The sequence below is a fragment of the Psammomys obesus genome, unplaced genomic scaffold (assembly GCF_907164565.1).
Source record: "Psammomys obesus unplaced genomic scaffold, mPsaObe1.curated_primary_1811, whole genome shotgun sequence".
In the NCBI taxonomy this organism is placed as follows: domain Eukaryota; kingdom Metazoa; phylum Chordata; class Mammalia; order Rodentia; family Muridae; genus Psammomys; species Psammomys obesus.
The window spans coordinates 1,271,827-1,290,266 of record NW_026585686.1 but is presented as its reverse complement, the minus strand read 5'-3'; the positions used below and the strand labels follow the sequence as shown (position 1 = coordinate 1,290,266).

At 43.7% G+C, this 18,440-nt stretch overlaps 1 protein-coding gene across 4 annotated transcripts in view; it reads right to left on the bottom strand.

The window, feature by feature from the left end:
* Positions 1 to 12,642, bottom strand: part of Slc24a2 (solute carrier family 24 member 2) — a 237,682-nt gene extending 225,040 nt beyond the window's left edge. For 3 of the 4 annotated variants that reach the window (XM_055629528.1, XM_055629548.1, XM_055629556.1), the window contains exons 1-2: positions 12,531 to 12,642; positions 8,857 to 9,916 (exon numbers count right to left, since the gene is read on the bottom strand). In XM_055629528.1, coding sequence (XP_055485503.1) covers positions 8,857 to 9,789 — 933 coding nt within the window. In that variant the 5' untranslated portion in view covers positions 9,790 to 9,916; positions 12,531 to 12,642. The remainder of the gene's footprint in view (positions 1 to 8,856; positions 9,917 to 12,530) is intronic. The other variant, XM_055629538.1, reaches the window with a different exon arrangement.
* Positions 12,643 to 18,440: the final 5,798 nt, after the last annotated feature.

The following is an 18,440-nucleotide window of genomic DNA, read 5'->3' as shown; positions in this document are numbered from 1 at the left end:
GAGAAGCAGTAAACTAAAACATAGATATCAAACATACTAGATATTCTTAATATATTAGACTATCTAAATCACAGTTCTATTTCTCCACAGAGAAACCGAGATCTTGACTGACAGAAATTGCCCCAAGGTCATATGGCCAGGGAATACATGCCAGATTTGGAATCTCTGTCCCAAGGTTTCCTCTTAAGAATAATTCAGCAAAAGCAAAACCGGCAAAACAACAACAACAACAACAAAAAAAAAAGAAAAACCAAAAAAACCCTTCCTAATGGTATTTAGGTATGGAAATGGGAAAGAGGAGAAAGCTAAAGTTAGGATTCTCAGCATATATTTGTAAGAGATCTTCATGTTAGTCATCAGAATGAACTTTAAAAGTGACACAAAAGACATAGGAAACTGGCAATCCACACAAGAAAAATCTAATTTTTCATAAGCATATGTTTCAAAGCAGATCCTCCCAATTAATCAGAGAAATGCAAATAAAAACTAATCAAAATTCTAGATTTCACCTGTGGAATTGGAAAACACTGAAGAATGTAGCAATGTGGTAGAAACTTTCAAAAGCTCAAAACCTTTGGTGTTGAGTATCTTCTTTTATAGAAACTCATTTGTAATCTGATGTAGCCATATTTTTACAGCATTAGTGGAATAATGCAATAAATAATACAAGATGATAAAACTAACGATACCTAACATATTACAGTAAGAAGACCCGCTCTCAACAGGGTTAGAACCTTTATCACCATGTTAAATCACCTATAGTCAATAGAATTTTCAAATTGTGCATGTCTAATACCCTTTCAGTTTGTATAAATATGTAGGTCTGCATGTATACAAATCTGTGCATGTGCAAATGCATATGTATGAGAAGTTGGGAGGCATACAAGCAAAAGTTATGTTTGGATGGCACAATGTAGAGATTAGAAGCTACTTCAGATTTTCCATTTTTAGTGATTTTATTGTTTCCAGCCTTGTACAATGACTATGTTATTTTAGTGTCTGGTTAAAAAAATACTATTTAAATGGTGAGTGTAATATTTAAAGTGTCCCCATATGACTTCCTATTAGAATAGCCTCTGAAAATTAATTTGACCCAAAATTTTGCCATTGGTAGGATGTTTGTTGATGAGGGTCTTTTCTTCCACTGCCAGGATGCATTAACCCCCCTGAGGGTACATTATTAAAGTTTCATGTCACTGTCACTTGTTACATACTCTGTCTTTCAAAAAACCTACAGGCTGAAATGAATTTCTGGTAATATGATGGATTAAGTATTCAGAAAATCTCTTCTCAACATATTGCACCCCCAAATACTAGATAACCTCCCCAGACAAAATTCCTCAAATACAAGACAATAACAACAAATATTGAAGTATGGGTATAAATTATAGAACAGTATATAGAAAAACTAACTTAGGAAAAAAAATAACACCAAAAAAGGGAGGCAAGAAAAAACTATGACAAGAAACAACAAGACCAGACAATAGAAAGTATAAAGGTGGGAGAGAAGAGTCCAGTCAAACACACTGAACCTCCAGTTCAAAGAAAATGACTGTCAATCTGCAAAGAAAGAAAATGTAGCTGTAGTCTGACTGAATTATTAGAAATCAGAGAATGGAAAAATTAAACCTTCCAAATGCCTCCAGGAAAGAGATTAACGCAACAAGCCCATTCTTCTTTGTGTGTGTGTGTGTGTGTGTGTGTGTGTGTGTGTGTGTGTGTGTAAGTACATCGTGTGTGTTTTATAGGGGACAGAAGCCAGAAGAGGGCCATGAGTTTCTCCACCATCACTCTCTGCCTATTCCCTTTAAGAGTCTCTTTTTGATCCTGGGGCTTGCATTTTCCCCCAGCAGGTTGCAAGTCAGCAAAGCCCAGTCATCCTCTTGCCCCTGCCCTGCTGGGAGCTGGGCTTGTTACTCTGGTGCTGGGATCTGAACCTCTGGATTTACACAGCAGGAGCTCTTAACTCTTGTGCTGTCTCTCCACCTCCACCCTCCAATTTTTGGTGAAAGTTAAAAATGCAGATCTGTAACTGTCTGGTTCTATCAAAAAAGGTGCAGGAGAGGAGAGGAGGAGGCAGAAAAGGGGGAGTGGTGGAAAAGTGGGGCAAGGAAACTGCTTTTCTACATTGCCTATGTACTCAGAGTTTAAACTGTACAAAATCAGATTAAGAGGGGACAGTCAAGGGCAATGTGGAAATATTCTTGACCTTTGGGTCTCCTAAAAGGTCTCACTCATTGTAAATCACACCTAGTTACCAACTAGTTAATAGAAGAAAACAAAACAAAACAAAACAGAGGCAGGTTATGTCCCTATCTAAGTAAGTACATAACTCCCTTAAAATTCTAGTTGATTACAAATTTGTGACCCCTGAATTTCCTTTCTGTTAAAAACAATGATCAGTTTTTCACATCTATTTAGAAATATATCAGCCAGGTGCGGTGGCATATGCCTGTAATCCCAGCACTCAGGGAGACCGAGGCAGGCTGATCTCTGTGAGTTCAAGGCCAGTCTGTTCTACAAAGGTAATCCAGGACAGCCAAGGCTAACTCTATCTCAACCCCCATCCCCCAAAAAGAAAGAAAGAGAAAAAGACAGACAGAAAGAGAGAAAAAGAAATATATCCTGCCACTGTTTCTGACACGAACTCAAGGACTGGCCCCTTTACAAACCCCCCCCCCCGCCCCGAGGGAGGAACTGTCTTGCTGGGCCACAGAGGAGGACATGGCAGCCAGTCCTGAAGATACCTGATAAGCTAGGGTCAGATGGAAGGGGAGGAGGACTTCCCCTATCAGTGGACATGGAGAGGGGCATGGAGGAGATGAGGGAGGGAGGGTGGGATTGGGAGGGCATGAGGGAGGGGGCTATGGCTGGGATACAAAGTAAATAATCTGTGATTAATATAAAAAATTTTAAAAAGAAATATATCCTGCCTAGTTTGGGGGTGCACACCTATAATCCTAGCACTGCAGCACCTGAGCAGGATTGGGGTTGCCAGTTCAGCCTGGGTAACACAATGACATCAGGAAGACAGAAAGGGAGGGAGGAAGACAAGGAAGATGGAAAGAAGCAAAGCCCTTTAATTTATGTACAATGATCTTATCTCCCTTGAAGTCTGTAGTCAGCCTTACTAATTCATATGCTGGGTTTGGAAGGGCCTGAGCTTTCTAGAGCATTCTGAATTTTAAGCAAGCCTTTATAGTGTTTTAATTCTGAATGTTTCCCCCAAAACATACTAACAGTTTCAACCTCAAAACAACAACAACAAAAACCAGTTATCACCTTCCAGGAGCACTCAGGTTGAATAAAGCAAGGTGTGCCCGGACTGCTAGAGTCTAGCTTCCCACTCTGCCTCTTTCAGAGTCTTTATTTGGATCACCCCGGTGATTAGAACTCAGCTGATTGCTGTCAGATTACTGTGCCAGGTCTAAGCAGTTAAATACCATGGACAGCTGCTTTCTGGGCCGGTGACAGCCCAGAACAGTGACGCATCAAAACCAGACCTTAGCGGCCGAGCCAGGCACTTCCCACAATGTCTGCATGTCCTGAAAAGAGACAGCTCTACACGCTGTACCATTCACATTTCTGACTAACCCACTAGGAAAGGGCTTGGAGAAGAGGGTACCAGACATTATAACTAAAAATGCCTCAAACAGAAGTTGTGCTTATCACAGATATTTCTAAGCCTCTTCTAAATGGTCTCCTTATTTCAAGCAAAATCCTGGACAGTAAAATTTCAGGACACTGGCTATTACGAATAAAGCTGCTATGAACATGTCTTTTTTGTGTACTTGAGCATATTTTGGATATATGCCTAGGAGTAGAATAGCTGGATCTTGAGGTAGCGTTATTCCTAATTGCCAGATTGATTTCCAAAGTGGTTGTACAAGCTTGCATTCCCACCAGCAATGGAGGAGGGGTCCCCTTTCTCCACATCCTCTCCAGCATGTGTTGTCACTTCAGTTTTTGATCTTAGACATTCTGATGGGTATAAGGTTATGGTGGGATTGGGAGGGGATGAGGGAGGGGGCTACAGCTGGGATACAAAGTGAATAAATTGTAATAAATAAAAAAATTTAAATAAAGGAAAAAAGAAAAAAAAAACCTAGTTGATTTCATTGAAGTTTACGATAACACACAAACCATAATTATTCACTGTACATTAACTAGGTTTACAAATACTATAACATGGCAAATACATTCCCCTGAGAGACACAGCAACCTGCTTAACCCAGTGAGCCACTAAAGTAAATTCAACCTTCAAGGAATGCTTTTATGAATCAAACCTGGAATCACTTATTCTGATTAGCTTTTCATTTAAGAATGCAACAGTAAAAGAAAGAAACTAACATGTACTTACTGACCAAGCCACATTTGTCAAGGACTACGGTACGCTCAATGCTTAAACTTTATGTGTTCACTTAACAATTTTCTCAATTTTTAGAAAATTAATGATATTAGTTTCATTTTCAAAATTAAAAGGCTAAGGCTCAGAGAGTTCTGATAACTTCTCTGAAGCCAACTGGGATTGTTACATGGATGGTGTTTAAAACCTTTTCCTGATACCCAGAGTGGTCAGGAAATGGCTCAAGGTACTTGTGGGATAGGTTTCATGGGAGGGGAGATGGATTGCACTGGTATAAAGGGTTAAAGGGGAGTAATGGAATAGGAAGGGTTAACCTAGAGTAGGTGAATAGCGAGCAGAGGAGGAAGTGTAGACAGGATAAGTAACATTAAAAACATTTTTAAAAGGACACACAGAAACCCACTGTGTAGCAGCTTCCTGTTATAATTATAATACCCATACATTAAGAGATAAAATGTCTCCGATAGACACCACCAAATAAAAAGTCCACCACCAGAGAAATGGGTTATTTCTCTATTTTTTTTTTTAATTTTTTTGGAGTTGAAAACCAGAAAGGTTCCACAGACCCCAAACATCACATGCTACTTCTCACCCTCTTGGCTACCCGGCATGGCTTGACCATAAGATCCTGTTTCTGAAGATGCAATACATTTGGCTCATAGAACACAGTGAAATCAAACTTGTACTGACTTGGAAGCTTTATCTTTGCTAGTTAGTTTTCATGGCACTGGAAGAGGTAGGCTACCAGTTTTACTCAGCCGTGAGCCCTGTAAGCAACAGTAATGACTGGCCCGGCAAGACACAAGCACTGGTGTGATAATGGCGTGCATACTATGGGAGTAACTAACCACTTGAAAAACCCTGGATTTGACTCACCCTCCACAAGATGAAAACTATACCTGGCACCATTATCCGGGCGAGAGCCTCTGTCTAGATAAATGAGAGGCCCCAAAGGAGAACTCGCTATTGTTATTTTGCTAAATGGGCAGAGTATTAAACCAACACCTAATGACTCATTATTATACCCGTAGATCAATACATCTCTCAGTCCTCCTCTGAGAAGCTTCAGTTTGCAGTAGACAGTGATTAACTCAGAAGCCCACAACTGGCCAAGGTGCAGAAATTAAGAGACTAAAGAATGCTCAGCCCTAAAGCGAGCATTTATACTGTATCCCTTTCTTCCAAGGCACAGGAGTCCCTGGGAAGAGAAGACAGAAAGATTGTGTAAGAGCCCGAGGGAGTGGATGACTACACGAGAACATGTCTTCCGAACACAGAAAGGCACCTGCACCTATGAATTCACAGCTGTTTTAAATAGGGTGCTAGTCATCGCCAAAAGTAATTTAACAAACAAACAAACAAACAAACACCCTGAAAAACACACACGGTGCCGCAACCCTCTAAGAATCCCCAATTCCTCCACAGTCCCAATCCATTGCTTCCTGGTACAGATATCCATCATGGGGCCAAGTTAAGATTTCCAACTTCCTCACTGAAGTGAGTCATTTGAATGTTATTTCCTGTGGTGAGCCCAGAGGAGTTGATTCTCTAGCAAGAACCATCGGATGATTTGTGTGACATTATCTAAAATGTGTTTTCTTCACTTTCTCAAGTTCTCCTGACCATAATTTCAAAAACAAACAAACAAACAAACAAAAAAACAACAAAAAACCAGCAACAAAATGAGTCTGCATGAAAACATGCTAGTATCTGTTCTCTAGATTCCTAGAGGTCGGGTCCTCCTTCCCACAGGGATGTTGGTGGGCTGCGTCCAGCGTAGGGATATCCAAATGACAACAGAACACTGGCTCCTGTAGAAGAAAAGTGCTTTTCTGGTCAAAGTGAGCTCAGTACACCAGAAGGCAAAAAGCTACACTCAAATCAGCCCTGCTGAGACAGCTGTGCTCAGAGCTGGAGAGCCAGTGCTATAGGATTCTGAAATCAGGAATGTGATAAGGGCTGCCGCTCCTTCGAAGTTCCAGCAGTGATTCCAAAGAGAAACTGACATGGTACAGTTTTCTGAAGAAAATCAGGTTCTTATGAACCACCTCACTTGAAAATATATGGTTGTGCCCAAGTGAGACAAGTGCTATTAAGGTTAAAACAAACAAACAAACAAACAAACAAAAAATCTACTTCAATTTGTCATCAAATGCTAAAAGAAATGATGATGATTGAATAGAGTAAATTAAAACTGTGTGGTGTGAAAAGACAGTAAGAGAATAAACACATGTGGAAATATTTAAGATTATAACCACTGACTTTATGATAAAATTAGGCATAATCAGAATTTCCAAATTAAAAAGAACACAGAATTAAGATATGAAAAAAAGGAATTTCAGCCCAAATGGCTGACTTGCAAATGTTCAGAAAAGTGAAATGACAATTATCTACTTGAGCAGGTAAAACCTCTGCCAGGTCCCCCTCGCTGAAGAGGTTGTGACTGACAGAGTGCACTCTGTAGCCCACGTTTAAAAAGTTATTTCTCACGTGCCTGAAACCAGCTGCATCCCTACACCCCACTCAAGTCAGAACACAAACTCTGTGAGTTCCAACATTTGCAAATGTGGCCAAAACAATTTTAGGGCAAATGAATGTCTAAGTAAGGAAGGTCCACGGTAGCACTGCAAACAAAACACAACGACGATGAAAACAACATGCCCTAAACACACAGGTGGGTTCCTCACTGTTGAGGTGCCTGGGTGATTTCTAACGTGCCAGGACACTTCCTTGCTTCTCAAAAATAGGGCTTTTCTTGAGAACCATCCAGTACTCTGGTTGAAAGAGACCACAGCCAATTAAGCAAATCATTCAGAGAGGCTTGAGAAGGGGCTGAGGGACATACTTTTTTTTTTTTTCTACTAAAGTACAGCACAGAGCATAAAGCGTGTCCCTGTCGGATGCCGTGAAGGGCATGTCATCAGCCGTCACAAGCGAATGCATGCTTGCTATCTGTTGTGCTAAACAAGGACACACTGAAATCGATATTAGAAGAATCATACAATATAAACACATCTTGGGCCAGAGAGCTGTCTCAACAGGCAAAGGCGCTTGTCAAAATTTCTGGTGACCACCATTCGATTCCCTGAACCCACACAGGGATGGAAGAAGAAGCAAACTCCACAAAGTTGTCCTTTGACACATATGGCGTGGCAGATGCACCCGCACACGCCCCACACATGTGTATGATAAAAGTGCTTAAGACTTTTCTCCTTCGCACGGTTTTATGTAAACTCCTTCTCCTGTTTACGTAGATATTACTAGTGATTTTTCCCCCACTCCTCTTGTGCTCTGTGGCTACTACAGAAAACAGTGATCACCAAAGCTAGACTTTAAGGGAATTAAGCAAATTTAACTAAAATAATATCATTTTTATCATTTTTCTTCTTTTTGTGATCAAATCTCCTATGGCTACTCACACATCTGTTTTTTTGGGTTTTTTTTTTGTTGTTGTTGTTGTTGTTTTTATATGTGTGAGAGTTTTCCCATATGCAAACATGAAAAGTTTCTGTACATACTTGGATTTTCTGTCTAAAATCACATTTAAAGATGATGTTTATATATTTAAGATATAAATCAGAATGCTGCATAATTATGAAACTACATAAAAATTCATTGATGCTGTTCATCTATTGTTTTTCTCCCACATTTGTATTTTTTCCAGGTCTATTTCTTTTAATCTCTTTCCAAATCTGCCTCCTAATTCAGCAACGTTACCTCAGAGTCTCGTGTGAAAGTACATTGAGTTGTGTTTATTGTGATGTGCAAAAGGCTTACTGCACCACGGAGGCAGGTGGCAGGGCTGGCCAGTGAATTTCTCCACAGTGGGTGCCCATTCGTTTCAAGTAAGATCGTGTGGGTCAAACAAAATAGGTCTGGGGGTGTCATTCAGTCTCAGAATGCTAGCAATGTGGGGGGCACTGGGTTTAATCCCCAGCACCAGGGAGTAAAACTGACTTAAAGAGAAGAGGAAACATAGCTATAGCCTCTGCAGTAAAGCCAGGCTGCCGTCAAGCCCTGGCTGCTCTTGGAGGGTACGGCTCTTCCAAAACAAACATCCTCCCCTAAACATCTTTAAAGAGATGGTACTTGATCACTGTCACATACTCATCTAAAAACAAAACCCTGTCGCTTGCCAAGAATATGCCCGTAAAAAATTTAAATTGCTCACAAAATCACTAGGTCTGTTTTCCTAAAAGGAAGTCAATGCTGAGTATGCCTTGGGATGCTTATGTAACCTTTACTTACATTGCTCTTTTTGACTCTATAGTAGCGTGGAAGCTTGTTAGACATGTAGAAGAAAGTCCCCCAAGTTATATATTCTAATGTCATTTTCACTGGCTCTCACAAAACTGCAGTATGCAATCAGTTACCCACTGTAGTCCAAAGACCATTATAGTTTAAAAAAAAAAAAAGCTGCTGATTGTTAAAACATCTGCACTCAGAACTATGCCTAAGAAAAACATTAAGTAAAGACTACTTCCACTGACCTTTGCTTGGGCTTCTGGTACTGTCACCTTGACAACTTTATTGCGATTTATCATTTGCTTCGCCCATCTTTCTACTTGGACGTTGAACTTCATGAAAACCACATAGGCAAAATAAGCTGTTAAGAGGAGTAAGCTCTCCCACCACATGATAACGTTATCCAGGAAAAATATGATCAACATGATCAAGTCAACAATGTAGAAGGACACATCCCGAAAGAGCGGCCACCATGTCAGGTTTAAGATTTCTCTAGAAAACAGAGCACACATGCCAATAACAAAGAGGATATTGAACACTGCGGAACCTACGATGGTGCCTATGCCGACATTGCTATGAGCAATGAAGACCCCTATGAGAGACGTGAAGAGTTCTGGGGCTGACCCGCCTGCAGCCATGAAGGTGGCTCCAGCCACGTCATCAGAGATGCCCAGTTTTTCAGTGATGACAGTCAAAGAAGGGACAAAGAACTCATCACAGACGATGGCTAAGGCTATGAACATGTAGATCATGCCAATGACGTGGAGAATGATGGCACCTTTCCTTCGTTCCTCCAGGGAAAAGATGTCCTTCGGGTAGTCTCCCTGGGCATGCTCAGTGCTGTTCTCAGCTTGGTCTTCCTGAGAAGCAGGTGGCTGTGGGGTGTAATCTCGGATCTTGTCATTTAAGTCTAGGAGAGTTCTGTGGCGGTGACCCGGTGCTGCCCTGGGGCCACCCACTTCACTGGCTTCTCCTCTGTGGCTCTGAGAGTCTGTGTCAGTAAAGGCACTGATTGAAAATGGGACAGTGCTCACAGCCACCAGGCCCATGACAAGGCCAATGACACGAATTAGCTTCAGTTTTTTCCTGGCATTATAATGTCTCCTGCAGCCAGTTGGTGACTCACGGGAACACCATTTCTCCAGGAGCCTGGCTGTGGTGCTTTGGTGCAGATCCATCCCGGCTCTTCTGGTGGATATGGTGGTCTTCACCCTTCAGACTTGGCCAGATAGCTCTGTCATGCTTTTTCCTGCTTCCCAGTTAGTGGTGCTTGTGGGGTACTTCTACAACCTTTCACCACCTAAGCTGAAATAAAAACAGCAAAGTAAATAATTCATGAAATCTTACCTTTCTATAAAAATACCTTTGCAGATATAATAAAATCTAGTCCTGTTTATGGGTAAGTTACTTAAATTCTCTGTGCCTCGGTTTCTTTATTTTGTATTTCTCTTTATTATTATTATTATTACAATTTATTCAATTTGCATCTCGACTGTAGCCCCCTCCCTCATCTCCTCCCAATCACACCCTCCCTCCCTCTTCTCCCTCTATGGCCCTCCCCTAGGCCGCTGATAGGGGAGGTCCTCCTCCCCTTCTATTTAACCCTAGCCTATCAAGTCTCATCAGGACTGGCTGCATTGTCTTCCTCTGGGCCTGGCAAAGCTGCTCCCCTCAGGAGGAGGTGATCAGAGAGCCAGCCACTGAGTTCATGCCAGAGACTACCTCTGTTCCCCTTACTAGGGAACCCAACATTTTCTAAAGATTTCTTTTAAGTATGTATGTCTGCGTGTGAGTATGTGCACATGTGAGTGCAGGTGTCTTTGGGGTCCAGAAGAGGTCTTAGGACCTCCTGGAGCTAGAGGTACAGGCACTTGTGATCCACCCAACATAGGTGTTGGGAAACAAACTCTGGTCCTTTGCAAGAACATTATGTATGCTTAACTTCTAGGCCATCTCTCCAGCCTTGGGTTTCCTTACTTTAAAACTGGGAATAGGGCTAGAGTGAAGTGCTTACATAGCATGCATAGAACTGTGGGTGTGATTTCCAGCTACACACACACACACACACACACACACACACACACACACACGGGGGTGGGGGGAGTAGGGGAGAGAAGAGGGAGAGGGAGAAGAAGAGGGTTATAGACAATTAGAGTCCTTGCCAATCAGAATTGCTTATAGTGTATTTTTTTTTTGGGGGGGGGAGGGCGATGGGTATCACATCCAGAGCCTCAAACGCTCCCTACAGTAACTCTGACACTGAACTACATCCTCACAGATTGCTTTAGGATAAGTTAAAACATAAGTCACACTTGGAAGATGTGGTGTCTAGAATGGACTCCTAATCACAGATGTATGAAACCAAGTAAATATTTCAACGGAGCTGATGTTAGGTTCAGACAGCTGAGATGCGTGTAAGTATGAAAATTTTATAGATGAAAGTCAGTTTATCCATTTGAAGCCATGCAACATCCTCTGGTGCTGAAACGGTCTCATTTCTTTCAGAACCAAGTTCTTGACAAGTGACTATTACCCAATATGTTTTCCTCTAGAACAATTATGTAATTCAATGCATTTTCTGACTGAACTATCATTTGGAAAGGTGTGGGCTGGGGAGGAGATAAGACTGCTTTCCTGCTCTCATCACAATCCCAGGATGCTATTTTATTTTTTATCAGAGTGTCTCATATCAGATCCAGAAAATCTGCTCTTTAAATATTTAAGTTTCAAAACAAAACAAAACAAAACAAAACAAACAAACAAACAAAAAAAAACAGAAACAAGAAAACGTCCTGGCGACACGAACAAGCCGTTTTCTTAAAGCATCGAAACACTGTTTTCAACAGGAGCTTCAGAACAACAGCCAAAACCCTCTAGTCTTATCAGCTCAAGCAAAGCCCAGCGCTATTTCAAGAGACCAAATGTGTATTTCGTAAACAACATGTAAGTTGCAGCACCTCTGCCGATAAAATCCTCCCCCAACACCTATCCTTTATGGCAGATATGCAAAGCAGAGTTTTGATTCGCTACTCTACGGAAGAGGTAGGTAAAGTACCCTACAGGACTGCTCCTACAGTCCAGATTCCCTTTCTAAACAAGCCTTTAAATTTCCTGTTTTGGTTTGGTTTGGTTTTTTTCCTCGGTGCCAATGATTTCACTTTAGGAGCATTCGCCGAGATCACGTCAGGTATAAAACAAGCTAATTAAACACAGTCCACTTAGGCACTGGGCTTAGCTGTAGCAGAACAGGAGAAGCATCCATGCAGGCGGAGCCGCAGCTGCTCCTCAGATAACCCTAGTCCATCAGAAGCCCGGCTGCCTGCAGATGTCTAAGCCCCCGTGATTAAGCGACTCAACAGCGCTCTAGGGATTGTCAGAGTGCAGGGTCAGGGCTAGCCTGGGTTGGACTTCCAGGGTGCAAGATCAGCTCCGGGGCTGAAAATCCACTGCTCTGCTCTCTAGGATGTGGCCCCAGCTGCGCCCCAACTTTCCCTGACGTGATCTTAAACTTTTCTCATGGAGGGTCAATAAGAAAAATAAAACGAAAGGATAGTTACCCCGCCTGCCAGCCAGGAACTGCGATGCCTCTGGGGGAGGGCTTGCTTCGCTTCTCCCGGGATAGCGTGTGTGTGTGTGTGTGTGTGTGTGTGTGTGTGTGTGTGTGTGTGTACACCAAAGTGAGGCTCTTGCTGGTGCCAAGCCCGGGTGGGCCATCCAGGGGCTGGCAACCCGCGCCCCCGAGCGGAGAGAGTTGGCTAACTCACGAGCTGGGCCTGGGGCGCCACCTTCACCACGGGGCCACCTGTGAGCCTGCGGCGGCGCAGCGGCGCGATGCGCGCGACCGGCACGGGGACCCGCGAGCTAAGCGACCACAGAGCTGCAGACCCGGAGACCCGGAGACCCGGAGATCGGCACTTACCGCACCGGTGAGCGAGGCTCTCACGCCGGGTCGCTCGGGCCGCTCCTCCGCGGGCCTCCGCCTCCAGCGGCCAGGGCCCGGGCTCGCGCTGGCCCTTGCCTTCGCCGGTCCGAGCTGAGCTCGCGAGGACACTGAGCCGCGGCGAGCGGTGGCGAGCCGGGCTGGCGGTCGGCCCCTCCCTCTCGGCGGCGCGGGAGTAGCCGCAGCTCCGCGCCCTCCCGCCTTGCGCGCCTCCTGCGCGGGCCACGCCCGCCGTCTCTGCCTGCCAGATTTCTCCGCAGTGAGGACCGGGTCAGGGTGTGCAGGCAGGCAAGGGCACAAAGGAGAAATCGCACAGGTCCGTGCCGCACCGGGTTCCAGAAGCCCGAAAGTGCCGTCAAGTTTGGGGGTCACCTAGAAGTGGCCACCTCCTCTCCAATTATCTGCAGGGATTGGGGGGGGTCTCTCTTTAACGTGGGAAGGTGGGAAAGATGGTCTTTAAAAAGGTACAGGCCTTGGGGTACAGTTCGCGGCTGCAGCAGGAAGTGAAGCCTCTGGTCTGCAGGATGAGACACTGAAGGGTCTTCGGTAGGCAGGGTAACCCTTTATTACCTGTGTGATGACAGTTCCCGCAACACTGGGTTGCTTTGGCGTCCCTGACGGGACTCATGTTTTCCCTCTGGATTTCCGACCCAGCGCTTCTTCCTGCCTTGTTTGCAAAGATTCCCTTAACCAGGAGAAACTGAGTCCAGCTCGCTGGGGATCAAGCCAAGGGTCTGGACCAATGAGTATAAGGCGAAACAAACTAGTTGTTGAGGGAAGTATTTTTTAACTTGGTAGATGAGGAGATCCAGGCCTGGGAAACCTTAGAGGTTTTCTGTCCGTTTGGACCCCTTGGCTCTGCAGCCCATCAGAGGTTTGCTTAGACCTGTGAGGTGGTCTTGCCAAGACCAGGGAAGCCTCAAGAACCTAAAGCCCTTCATATTTCAACAGAGCCAAGACTATTGTCTTACTGGGACATTTAAATTTTCATTTGGAAAGTCATGCGCCGAACTTAAAAAAGAAAACAAACCTTTACTTATTGTTCTGGGAAATTTCAAATGGGCACAGCTGTAAGAAAAGCATACAGAAAGCCTTTATGGGGCCATCATCGCCTTGCAAAATTATTGACTCTTGGCCAGTTGTTTTTTTATACCTGCCCCGTTTCCAAGTGCTCATGAAACAAATCTTATACCTGTACCTTGTTTTATTCACAAACACTTAGGAAAAGGAAGCAGTTAACCCATATTAAGACTGTCTCAAGAAGGACTCCAGAAATGGCCCAGTTGGGCTCACATTGATCATGATGAGTCAACTTGAACATCAGGAGATTGTTACAGTTGCTTCAGGTTATCAACAGACGTTCAAAATGTTTCCATAACAACCCAACAGATTGGTAACTGTTGATGGTAGAAAGGGAAACAATTTATTTCACAAGAACACTTTAGAAGGAAGAGTACAATCATGCATTTATTCTATCTTTCTGTAAAAATGGAACCTGAGGGCACCCCATTTGTCTTCCACTTCCCTTGTTTTTGACCTTATTGACTGAGAAATCCCCATCTTTCCCAGGCAGCATATGCTAAGAACAGGGAAGTGGGAATAACCTATACAGGTTCTGCTTAAAACAAAAGCAAACAATCAAAAAAGCTCGGCATGATGGCCATAGCCTGTAATTCCAGGGCTATGTAGCAGTTTCCTTTGGCATTCAAACCTTTCATCTTGGATGGAAATTTAAAACACAGGATGTGAAAAGGGGGTCGAAACATCAGGATATATAGCATGTTTACATGGAACTGAAACAACTGGGTGTTCTGAGGGAATGTGCAATACTCCATTTTGCAGGGAAACTGTTGAAGGCCTTAAGACAGGAAGTAAACAACTTAAAATTGCTTCAGGAAGTCCCTGAAACTGGCCAGATTCACTAGGCCCCTCCTCCTAAGAGTACATAAGCAATAAAGACACACACTAACAAAATCTCTCAGACAAGCATAGCTTTCTAGAAAGAGGCTTAGACCAGACCAGCTACCTGGAAGAAGAAACTAGCCCAGCAACTTGAACGATGCAGAGATCTGATGAAGTGCCTTGAAGAAGCAAAGATCAAGCTGCCTGAAAGAAGCTTAGAGCAAGTGAGTAATGAACATCCCCCGCCCTATTAAGCTGCCTACAGGCTGTGGAGGATGATCCAGGTATCTAGTCTTAGTGATCTGTAACCCATGGTGGACTTCTGGCGATGTAGTTGTGTTTGAGTCATCTTTATTCCTGCAATTACCTCTTGTCCATATTCCTGTAGGTATCCCCAATAAAGCTCATTGGCTCACCAAGCTGGACTTTGGTGGTATCGGTACTTTGGTCTGTCATTAGTTTCGTATTTGGGGTCAGTTGTTCGCTCATGTCTCCCAGGAATAATGATGTACAACACTTAAAACTCAAGAGGCCAAGGCAAGTGGATCTCTATCTTTGATCAGTTGTGTATTTCTGTGTTAACCATGTATACAAAGAAACCTCTCTGGTGAGGCCTGAAAGCTACATTAATCAGTGAGTAGGGAGATGTAAATTTAGAAGGCCATTTAATACTGTGCTTATTTTAGCAGAATAATAATGGATGCTTATGCCTTGGGACTATGAGCTTTCAACCCCCCCCCCTTTTTTTTTCCCTAGACTTACAGCACCGGGAAGGCATTTCCTCCTGTAGAGAAAGCCTCAAATCCAGTCAGAAAGCAACTGGTTACCTCCATAGCATTTGTGCCACCATTACACTCATGGGCGTTTAGTGCCACACAGATCATCATTGTAGTCCACAGAGTTCATAGCTGGGTAAGTCTGTTGATGATATTGTCTCCCTGGCAGCTTACCAGAGCACTTTCAAGTGCCATGAGAGCTGTCCAGCAGTAAGGAAACTTTCTAGTCAGTACTATTTGATTTCTCCAAGTCCAAGGCACCAAAAGTGCACAGTACCTTCAGCAATGGGGTTTTACCATAAAATTTTGGTAAGCAACCGAGCGCAAGGGCAATAGCCTTTATTGCTTTAGTGGTCACCACAATACTTCTGACAAATAACCAAAGGGAAATATGGAACAACTGTCACTGCACTTTTTATTTGGCAGATTTTTTTTTTAAGTAGCCATCTCTGTCTAGTGCCATTGAAATAATTAGCAATCTTTAAAACCCCTTTTAATTTAATAATTTAAAAACAAAGCAAATCAGGGAAACTCAAACACAACTGTAGTAAATCATTATAAAGTGGAGGTGAAGAGAGCAGAATCCGTTTAACTGCCCCTTTCTTCCCACATACCGCTCATTTCTGTCCACCTTTTATTACAGTGTCTGGCTTCCATGTCACCAAAAGTGTAGGCTGTGAGGCCACATGCAAAGGAGGCAGGGTTCACAGCGTTAGCCGTTCCCAGGCTTCCCTCATGCCGGATGGGAAAAATCCCCTGCTGAGAGTTAGCAGCTTCCAGACCACAGCCTTGACATTGCCCCCTTAAAAGAGCCACTGAAGTCAAGAATCGGCCTGTGCATTTCAGCCTGCACAAATATGAGTATCTGTGAGATGAGTAATCAGCCGCTGCCAAGTGTTACTTAAAGCCAATCAGGAAGGAGCAGCTTGTGCTGTGGTTAACAGGAGACTCAGAGAGCCTAGGGGCCTAACACATCGGCATGGGCTTGCTCTTACACAGCTGATCCTGGTGAATTTTGCTGTGTCACCCTTGTTCTGGGTTGCTAGTTGTCCGAAGTGGGAACACTGCAGTTTAAAGTCATGGGAAACATAACTGGCTTTTAAGGCTTTAGCTTGGAAGGCACCCGTCATGGCTGCTCACTGTTCATTGGCCGAAGCCAACCACTCGAACAATCTACAGTCAAGAGAGCAAAGAAACAGTTACTCTGCATTCTTGGAAGGATGGAAAGATATGGTGCCGAGCACTTGTGCCCCATCGGGCAACAGGCATGAAAATTAAGCACTAACTGCATTTTTCACCGGAAAACAAACAAACAAACAAACAAAACTTTTATTTATCTTTTAGTTCTACTGGATTTTTTTAATCAATTATTGCAGTTATCACTTTACAGATGAAGAAACCAAGGCCCTTTATGATAAAGTAATTGATGAACATCAAACACCTCTCACTTGGGGCCAACTTTGTCTCCAAAGTCAGAGTTCTTAGGAGTATTGCTCACGGGATATGTATTAGTGTATTCTCCTATTGAGATGACATGTTCAGGCAGGTCCATGCCTTTCTGTCTGCACTAGTCGGTCCACAGTCAACATCAGTCTGCATGGTTTAAATATCAAAATGTAATCCTGGCACTCTGCAAAGACGTCCTCCTTAGGTCTGTAACCTGAGCTGCCTTTGCTTTCCATCTTCATCGTGGACTTCTATTTGGTTCGCCTTTCTCTTCCAGTTCAGTGAGAACTGCAACAGTGAAAGCATCAAAGGGGCCGAGGGGCAAGTTTAGGATTTTCTCCCTTTCACAGAGGGCATAGCGGTAGCACTTCTCCCTGATCCCCAAGATGGCTTTCTTCTGCTGCTTAGCTCTTAAGTGAGGAGAAATGATGAATAGCTACTATTTTTACAAACAGGAACAGGAATTTTTTTCTGCTTTTTCAATGCTCAGGAAGCTAAAAGCCAGCCTCTCCTTTCAAGCCCAGCTTAGCCTCTTGGCTTTGTGAAAACACCAACCCGGGGCACTGCGCTGAGGCAAGGACCCAGAGAAAGGCAGGTCTATTGATTTCAGAAGTGACTTGGAGTCTAAAGTCTTGGAGAGCTTCCTGGTTCCAGTGGGGGGATTCCTGAGTGACCTCCAGGGTGGCCCTTTGTCTCTCAGACCCTCATTGGCGGGAACTACAGACAGTTTTGGTAAGGGAGGGTGCAGGAGAAAACCTGGAGCCAAAGAAGCCCACTTACAAATACGTGCCTCAGCTGCTTCCGTATTATGGGCCATTTGTGGTTCCTTGAAATCCAGTTCAGAATCAGAACATAAAACGAAAGTCACAATACTAAGGGGGGTCACGGGCCTTAGCCTTAAACAAGACAAGCCGTCATGAGTGTGCCACTGCCTTTGGCTCCTGGTTGCTGAACTAAAGTGTTTGTGTTGGTCAAGTCACAGCTTTGGACTGAATAACAGTAATCGTTTTCCCAGGTTGGGGATGCCATGTTGTATAGCTGAGTATAGCGCCTGCCTCCAACATACTTGCCCATGAGTGATAGGCTTGTGAGGGTGGGGCTTTCCACACCATTCCATGTTCACAGGCCTCTGCCCCAGGGCTGGGGTCACTTGAAGAGGCTGTGTGGCTGGATTTGTTCACCTTCTCAGCAACTTTATTTATTTATTTTTCTTAAATTTTAGCTTGAGGTTTATTGTATTTTTTTTTATTTATATGCATTGGTGCTTTGCCTGCTTCAGACATGTATGTCTGTGTGAGGGTGTCAGATCTTGGAGTTCCAGACAGTTGTGAGCTGCCATGTGGGCTCTGGGAATTGAACCCGGGTCCTCATGGAAGAGCATTCAGTACTCCTAACAGCTGAGCCATCTCTCCAGCTCCCTCAGCAACTTTCTTAACAATAGCGGACAGTTTTTCTTCCACCTGCTGCTCTTTTGTTTATTCTTCAGCTGGTTGGGAATCAAGATGACAAGACAGGTGACAGTCAAGGAATCCTGCAAGTAATCCAGATGTAAATCCAAGGACTTCACTGATAAATTGCTGTTCCTTCTCCCAAGACTCCTGCTTCCTGGATCTACTGTCATATCCACTGCATTTCTCTGTTTACTGGAATGAAGCCCAGTGTGTCTTGTAAGGGGGTTAGGAAGAAAAATGTCTTTAAGTCTTCACAAGCCTAGCATATCTAGCTGTAAATTTCTGCCTTAAAATGGTCCTTTCTTGGAAATGTT